Consider the following 9,032-nt stretch of genomic DNA (forward strand, 5'->3'; position numbering starts at 1 on the left):
GGTACAAAGTTAAGGTTTTTTAGTTGTCTACTTTATGAACATCATTTTGATAATGTTGTCTCTGGGGTCAGTAAGAGGTTACATAGAAGTGAAAATGCCACAAATAAGCTCTTTATGATACTTTAAAATGGACACATTTTAATTTTGACACTATAGAAAATAATATCCCCTCCAACTTCCTGCCTTGTAGGGGCTCAGTTGGTGTCCAACTGTCACTGTTTACATCTGCTATTTTTGCAACAAAGAACTGCCTGAACCCTAAGGAAATGTTTCTTTTTGAAAAGAATTAAAATCATCCACCATGAAAATATTATCATTTAATTTGTGAAGCAATTCTGTGATAAGCATTTGAAAAATAAAAGATAAATTTTATATATACAATGCCTCTTGATCAAATTACCTATGGGTGGATATCAATGAGGATTTGTTACACATTTCCTTTCTGTCTCTCTCTTATTAACTTAGCCCCATTTTTCTTTCTTATTTCATCTTTCTATTTTTTCTTTTCTTCTTCAACTTTCTTTATACCAAGTCTAGAGATATTTCACTTCTCATCCTGAGTCAAAATTTTAGAAATGTGCTGAAATTGAAGGTGGTAAGAAGAAACACAAAAGCTGGAGTAAAGGGGAAGTTATTAGCTGTGACAAGATGCACCCACAGCTGGTTTTAGAGATGGACTAGATTTAACTTTACAATGTGGTTTATGTGAGTTTTTCCTGTGTCTTCTATTCTGTACCACTGGACTCCATGTCTGTTTTGGTGCCAATACCATGCCACTTTTCTTACTATGGCTCTGTAGTACAGTTTAAGGTCTGGTATTGTGGTGCCTCCTACTTCAATTTTCTTGCTAAGGATTGCTTTGTCTATTCTGAGTCTCTTATTTTTCTAAACAAATTTCACAATTTTTTTTTTCTGTTTTACAAGAAATGTCATTGGGATTTTAATAGAAAGTGCATTAAATCTGTGTAATGTTATTGTGGCCATTTTGACAATATTAATTCTGTGTATCCAAAAGCATGGGAGATCTTTTTATCTTCTAAGGTCTTCTTCAATTTTTTTCTTTAGCATTCTATAGTTTTTATTGTAGAACTCTTGGCAAGGATGTGGGGGAAAAGGTACACTCATATAATGCTGGTGGGACTGCGAATTTGTGCAACCATTATGGAAAGCGGTATGGAGATTTCTCAGAAAACTTGGAACAGAAGCACCATTAGACCCAGCTAACCCATTCCTTGGTTTATACCCAAAGGACTTAAAATTAGCATACTACAGTGACACAGCCACATCAATGTTGATAGTAGCTCAATTCACAATAGCCAAACTATGGAACCTAGATGCCCTTCAACAGATGAATGGATGAAGAAAATGTGGTAGGATTGATGGTGGTATGAGTTAGACATCATTACCCTAAGTACACATTTGAGGACATTAAAGGTGTGAAAATACTTTGTGTACAATCAGTGACTTCAAAAATTGTGTTTCATATGTGCAATATGAAATGAAATGCATTCTGCCATCATGTATAACCAATTAGAATAAATAAATAATTAAATAAAAAAAGAAAATGTGTATATACACAAGGGAATATTACTCAGCCTTAGAGCAATGAAATGATGTTATTTGCAGGTAAATAGATGGAGCTGCAGAATATCATGCTAAGCTAAATAAGCGAATCCAAAAAACCAAAGGCTGAAGGATTTCTCTGACATGTGAATGCTAACTCACAATAAGGAGATGGGGGCTAGGGAAGAATAGATGTACTTGAGTTTACACAGAAGGAAGGGAAGGGAAAGGAGAGGATATGATGTAAGAAGGGTAACAGAATGAATTGGATATAATTACTGTATGTGCATTCATGATTACATGAATGTCATGATACTACTTTGTGTACAAGCAGAAGAGTGAGAAGTTGTACTCACCCCATTTATGTAGGATGTATCAAAATTTATTCTACTGTCATGTGTAACTATTAGAGCAAATAAAAAAAGATGAGACATTTTAGAGTATTATGATTGCTTTATAAATTTGGTGAAAACATTTAAGATTTCAGATAAATTTAGTTGTTATTGTGATAATGATAAGGAGGCCCATTTTAGTGGGCTGTGGCATAACGGTAAAAGCAATTTTCTTGCTAAATTGAGAAATCCATTATCAGACATGAACTTGGAATCAGCATTTCTGAAAACATAGCTCATAACTACATCCAAATAAACTGCAATAGTCAACCCATGAAATTAATAGATGTGAAAAATATCAAAAACTTTGATATCTAAATAAAGTAATTAAAGTATTAAAAATACTTCAGCACAGCATAACTGTGCTTTTTATTCTCGTTTGGATTTTATCAGATTTTACAAATATTTGAGACTTATAAAAACTTTGTGAATCCTCTTTGAAAATAGTATCAGATATTTTGGGAATGATCCTGGCAAGCCATTATTGCATTTTGCCTAAAACCAGTTGGAAATCTTAAATCAAAATATCCAATCAGTTGAATGTTTAAAAAGGTCATCTTTTGAATCTTTTTAGCAAATTTGGATTATTGAACACTAAGCTTACAAACAAAATCTCTACCTACAAAAATCAAGGGACCAATTCAACAAATGAATGATGTGTGCATAGGCTTTCTAGTCTTAATTTGGAAATTCTGAAATTGTTGTTTGGAATCTTGATTGTGAAAAAACTTGTAATGGACATGTATTTTTAATTAGAAAGTTACAGATTCTGTTATTTTATGCTGTGATAGTAACATATCACAGAAACATATATTTTACAGTTCAGGAAGCTGAGAGTCCAAGATCCATGAGACAGCATTTGGTGATAACTTTCTTGCCAGGTCATCCCATGGCAGAGGGTATAGAAGGGTAAGGGGGCAATAACTTACCCCATTATGAAATCCTATTCCCACCATAACAGCATAATCCACTTATGAGGGCAGAGCCTCATCACCTCAACAAACTTACCTCATAATATTCTTTCAATGACATTAAATTTCAACGTGAGTTTTGGAAAGAACACCGAATCAAATCATAACAGCCTTATTGACATGAAATAAAGATTAGAGTTTTATATCATCTAAATTTGGCACTACTGTAGAAAGAATCATAAAAAGAGATAACATGTTAGCACATTTTGCATGGAGAAAACATTAGATGAAGAGAGGCACTTTGAAGAGAAGGGGGACCTATAAAAATACTTGGCTAAAATATATACACATTTTAAATAAAAATTTGAATTTAAGATATTCTTTATAATAATTCTCACTGAGTTTAACAGGTATATCAGTAATTGTAGAAAGATTGTTTTCCTGATTAAAAATATAATATGCTGAAAAGAGTCAACTGAGAAAATCAATATAGGCAACTATTAATTATAAAATTTACACATGACCAGGATTGTGGGAAATGCACTGAAAATTTTAAATGAGATCTTCATTAAAAATATATTCTTCAGAATATATTTTTTCTTCAGAAAAAATATCTCTGACATGAGATTAAGGAACACATGAGGTTAAGAATCTGATTAAAGAACATGGATGTATTCAAAGAGCTACCATTCTTCGTCCAAGAGTTTTTGGCCAATATAAAGATTTTACCTTTTTTAAAGACACTTTGGTACTTATGAACTTGTGGAATTTTAATTGGCATAAAATATTTTATTTAAAATGAGTTTTTGACTAGAACCATTGTAGTAAATCAAACCATTAGTTGTTTTAATGGAACTGTTGTTTTACTAGAATCATTACTTTTTAACTATACTATTGTATAGGCATACTGAAAAAATAAAGCTAATCATCAGCCCATATAAAACGTTCAATAATATGTAATTTTATTGTTGACTACTTATGCTCCCCCTTTCTTTAACTCTCAAAATTTTTCACTTTAAATCTTAAATTAATGGTCACAACATATAATTTAGACACAATAATCTAAGTTTTTCAGTGGTTGTTTAATACCAAAACACAACACCAAAAAAAACCCCAACAAAACAAAACAATCTGTCAGACCTCTATTGAGAACACCTTATGGAAGGCCCATAAGGCTTGAAATCTTACATTTATTGATGTTGCTATAGGTGAACATGAGTCACTGAGAAAAGATTAAAGTATTTGCAGTATCAGCCACTTAATGAGGGAGAATATTTAATAGTTATTGTACAAATCTGGTAGACTCAAATGATACCTGTCTACTAGTTGCAAATAGTATGTATGTTGAATTCGTTATAGCATCTTGATATTGTTGAAAGCTCAGTCCCATAAGGAGGACATGGTTTTGAGAAAAAAGAAAATGAAGGCTTATTGCTTTGCTAACAAAAGAGAAACACAGGAGACTTCTGTCCCAAAGGCTGTGATTCTGCCTATCAGCAGGAACAGGGGGCTTATAAAGAGGTGATTCAAAGGCTACATTCTACATGTTCTCTGTCTGGAGTTGTAATTCACTTGTTAATTTGGGAGAGAGTCATTTCTGAGATCTTCTGGTACCATCCCCAAAGTCTGGATTACTTCCTTCCTTTGGTGGGTGTGAACTCTAGGGAGAGAAATCTGCCTGAAATGGGGAAAAAAAAAGATAATCCTGTTCCCCCTGAAATTAGGGAGAAGCAGTGAGAGAAGAAGAGAAAAAAAAACATATCTATTTAAAAAAATGAGTTACAGGGGCAGAGCAGCAAGAGCTCTCTTCAAAACACAAGGTGGACCATTGTTACATTGACACCAGATGTGTGTAGCACTATTAGAATATAATGTGTGAAAGCATTCAATATGGACAAGAAGACTGCTGTTAACAAGGAAATGCTGCACCAATGAGCATGTGCCCATACACAAAGAGACACACATACAAACACACACACACACACACACACACATTCTCATTCTCTCTCTCTCTCTCTCTCTCTCTCTCTCTCTCTCTCCTGGTAATTAAGAATACAAAGCAATGGTAAACCATTTATTCCACAAGTAGTTGATGAGTACAAAGCATATGCCAGGCCCATTTTTGAATATTTTGTATTTGTTCAAAAAATGACTTAATTTCCAAAAATCATACTGTGTAGGGTATGATATAAAATTTCAGCAGATGGAGTGCGGCTGCACTTGAAATTGCATCTGGGTTTATTTTGAGAATGACTAGTAAGTCTTAAGTGGCCACATGTGTGGCACATTTTATTTTGTGTCTTTACTGATATTAAAAAGCCAACATGTTTAATACCTGAAGTAAATTAATAATCTCCTTTAAAGATACAGGTATTTGGCAGAAATGCAAGACAACTTTTGCAAAGAAGAGGGGTGAAACTAGTATTTGCATATTGTGGCCCCTACAATGATTGAATAAAGGAGGTTTGAAGGCTATTGAAAGACACTAGGGGAAAAAAAGCAAATGAGCAATACATAGAGCCTGGGTCCCTGACCTGTTACCAAAAACCTTGGGCCTTGTCCCTGATGGCCATGCAATAATGAGGAGAAGGTTTTGAGATCAAGGTAAAAGGAGGTTTATTGCTTTGCCAGCAAAGGGGAAACACAGGGGACTCCTGTGCCAGAAGATTTGATTCTGCCCATCAGGGAAAACAGAGGGTTTTTAAGGAGACTATTCAAAGGCTCCACTCCAGGTGTGCCCTGACCAGGGGTTCCCAGGTGCATCCTGAGCGTGTGTTATGATTAACTAGTTGATCTGGGAGCTCATCACTTCCTAGTTCTTCTGGTGACTTCTCCTTCCTGTGGAGAACAGATAACTCAAGGTAATCTTGTTCCCTGCCCCCAGGTTAGGGAGGGAGACAGGGAGAAGGGGAAAAGAAAAACATTTCCCTTTTAAAATAAGCAGCCAGGGTTATATTCAAAAGGTAAAGTGGACCACTCTTACAACCCCAGTGCTTCCACCAATCAACTTCACTATTCAAATTGAATTGTCAAGTGTGTTTATGTCCAGCTGAATATTTCTGGAAAAAAAAAATAGTTCTCTTTTTCATCAGGTCTTGACCCCCAAACTGTCAAGTTCCTTAGACAGAGTAAGTGCCTGGGCCCTTGGTCCACTTAGGGTGCATATGACCACTCTTTATGCAGTCAGTACCTTTATGACTGCATTGATTGCCTAGGAGATAATAGAATGAGAATCCTAGAAATGAGTGGACCTAGAACCACTCCTCATTTGCCTTTTGGCCTTTGATGTTCCCAGAGCGAGTTTTTGAACTGGGCACGATATTTGTTGGTAAAAGGCAGTTGTGGCTGTTTTTTCCCCAACCCATCTCCAACTCTCTCCTTGTTTTCCCCCAACCCCTGTCCTTGCCTAGCCCTAACCTATCCTAAACTTTCCAGGGACATCCAGACCCATCGATCATCAACTTGGGTCAAACCATGCACCCCTCGCATGGATCTAGATGGGCAGAAGACACCTCCCAGACCGGGCGCTCTGGAGCACAGCGCCCAAAATCCACAGCTTCCTCTGCAGGTAAACCACCTCGCATTGGAGATTATACAGTAGTGAAAACCCTTGGCAAGGGGACCTTCGCCAAAGTCATGCTGGCCCGTCATGTCATCACAGGTAAAGAAGTGGCAATCAAGATCATCGATAAGAGACATCTGAAGCCACAAGTCCTCCAAAAGATGTACAGAGAGGTGAGAATCCTCAAGATGTTAGACCACCCACACATCCTGAAGCTCTATGAAGCTCTGGACTGCGAAAAAGCACTCTGTTTGGTCCTGGAGTACGCCAGTGGAGGGGGAGTTTTGGACTATCTGGCCAACAAAGGAAGGCTGCAGGAAGAGGAGGCAAGATCTATATTCCGGCAGGTCGTGTCTGCAGTCCAATATTGTCACCAAAAGCAGGTCGCCCACCGAGACCTGAAGGCGGACAATCTGTTATTAGACTCACAGATGAAGATCAAGGTAGCCGATTTTGGACTCAGCAACGAGTTTACACTTGGGTGTAAACTCGACACGTTTTGCGGCAGTCCGCCCTACGCAGCTCCAGAGCTCTTCCAGCGCATAGAGTATGATGGTCCCGAAGTGGATGTGTGGAGTCTTGGCGTGGTTCTGTACACCCTAGTCACCGGGTCGCTTCCTTTTGTTGGGGACAATGTGAGAGAAATTAGAGACAGAGTGCTACAAGGTAGATACCGAATCCCTCTGTACATGTCAACAGAATGTGAAAATCTGCTGAAACGCTTGCTGGTGCTCAATCCAACTAAGCGCAGCACCCTGGCCGAAATTATGGGAGACAGGTGGATCAACAGAGGCCTTGATGTCCTCCAACCTCTTTTTGGTCCAGAGGTGGCCATCTCCCACAGAAACATCTCGTTGGCTAAGCTGCTGCCAAGCAGGGTCCTCAGAAAGAGCACCAGCTGGCCTCCTCACCGCAAAGTGCAGCGAAGCGTTTCCACTCAGAAGCAGACACAGTCCCTGGACCATGCTGGAACTGGGCCATATCCGACCAGCACTGCCCAGAGTCACCTCAGACAACATCAAATGGCCTCCCAGAAATCTGGCGGCAGTGCTGTGGGAGGAAAGGGAATTTCTCCAGCCAGGCCCCTACCTGGGATCACCACCAGTCCCAAGGAGCTGGAGACTCCTGAATTCAAGAAAATGCCTGCTGCCTACAAGAGCAGCACACCATCTGGAGGGAGGACACTGTGGAGTAAGTACATTTGCCGCAAAACAACCAAAGCAGACACACGTTCAGTGAGCCGGAATGGTCAGAACAACAGCAACTTCCCTGCTCAGAGCCCTCCAGTGACTTCAACCCACAGTGTCGCAAGTACCTCCACCCGGGGCTGCATCTGCTTCCCCAGAGCCAGTGTCCTTTGTAGAATGTTCCACCGCCAGCCCCGGGAATCCCAAACTGCAACACACGAAGGTCCTCTTGCCTCACCCAGCTGCTTCCATCCAGCTGAAGCATTGCCCCAGACTCAAAGAAGAGGCACCACTGGTGTTTTTACTAAGTTAACATCTAAATTCACAAGAAGGCCTCCAACTGAGTCTGAGAAGACCCTGAGATATAAGGGTTCAAGTCAACATGTCTCTGCTGAGCAGAGAAAGGAGAACCAACAAGCAAAACCTCGCTCCCTGCACTTCACCTGGGGCATGAAAATCACTAGTGCCATGGATCCTAGTGACATCATGAGGGAAATCCGCAAGGTGCTAGATGCCAACAACTGCCAATATATGCACAAGACGCCCTTTCTGCTCCTTTGCATCTATGGAGATGGGTACACCGAGAAAGTGGTGCAGTGGGAGATGGAGGTATGTAAACTTCCCAGACTGTCTTTAAACGGGGTCCGCTTCAAGCCCATATCAGAAAAATCCAAGGCATTCAAAAATATTGCTTCCAAAATTGCCAGTGAGCTCAAACTGGAACCCAGTCATTAGGTTGTAAATTCAGCAGCAACTTGAAGTGTTTTCCTCAACACTGATGGACATATAGAATAACATTTAGGCAATTGTTGGGAGCAGTGACTAAATTAGGGTTTTCTTTAATTGTCCCAGGAGGTGATGCCCCTCGTGGTAATTCTTGATGCAAGGCGCTGGTCAAGACTGCCCAGTTACTTGGGTGAAGACCTGTTCCACCTGTACCACCCAGGGAGCTATTCAGTCCTTGAACTTGTGTTTCAGGTGGCAGGGCTCAGCGGTGGAACGTTATGGGCACAAGCTGCTACTCATAATTGGACTGGTCTACATATGACCTTGGTTTTGATGGCTTTGCCCAAATTTTCTCACACACACAAAAAAACCTTTTAAGGATAAAACTTATATAACAATCATGTTGAGCTGGCTCCTGACCATTGCACTCTACCAGAGTGTAATGGACACCAAGTTCCAGCTTTTTCACCCCTTGGATTTCTGACTTTTCTCATCCCCCATGGCCCCTCATCTGGTTTCCTCAATCAACCACCCTGCAGGTGGCAGCAGATGGGACCCAAACAGGCTATTACACTGTGGAGTGCAATGACCACAAGCCTTCTCAGTGTGATCAATGAAAGGGGTTTTGGGAGAAAGTTTGTGCAAAGCAAGCCAAACCAGGGTCATAAATAGGGGCAACCCGATTATGATG

The 9,032-nt window shown here is 39.7% G+C and overlaps 1 protein-coding gene across 1 annotated transcript; it reads left to right on the plus strand.

Annotated features, from left to right (window-relative positions):
* Positions 1-6,260: 6,260 nt before the first annotated feature.
* LOC124083686 (MAP/microtubule affinity-regulating kinase 3-like) lies at positions 6,261-8,350 on the plus strand. The gene has a single exon (XM_046430425.2). It carries the CDS (start codon positions 6,341-6,343, stop codon positions 8,348-8,350), a length of 2,010 nt encoding a protein of 669 aa, XP_046286381.1. The 5' UTR covers positions 6,261-6,340.
* The last annotated feature ends 682 nt before the right edge of the window (positions 8,351-9,032 follow it).

The sequence above is a fragment of the Marmota monax genome, unplaced genomic scaffold, assembly GCF_021218885.2.
Source record: "Marmota monax isolate L192 unplaced genomic scaffold, Marmota_monax_Labrador192_F-V1.1 WCK01_AAM20220418_F8-fsc00227, whole genome shotgun sequence".
NCBI classification, from domain to species: Eukaryota; Metazoa; Chordata; class Mammalia; order Rodentia; family Sciuridae; genus Marmota; species Marmota monax.

What these genes read in the sequence shown, in the direction of transcription:
- LOC124083686 (XM_046430425.2), top strand. Translation starts at nt 6,341, where the DNA reads ATGCACCCCTCGCATGGATCTAGATGGGCAGAAGACACCTCCCAGACC.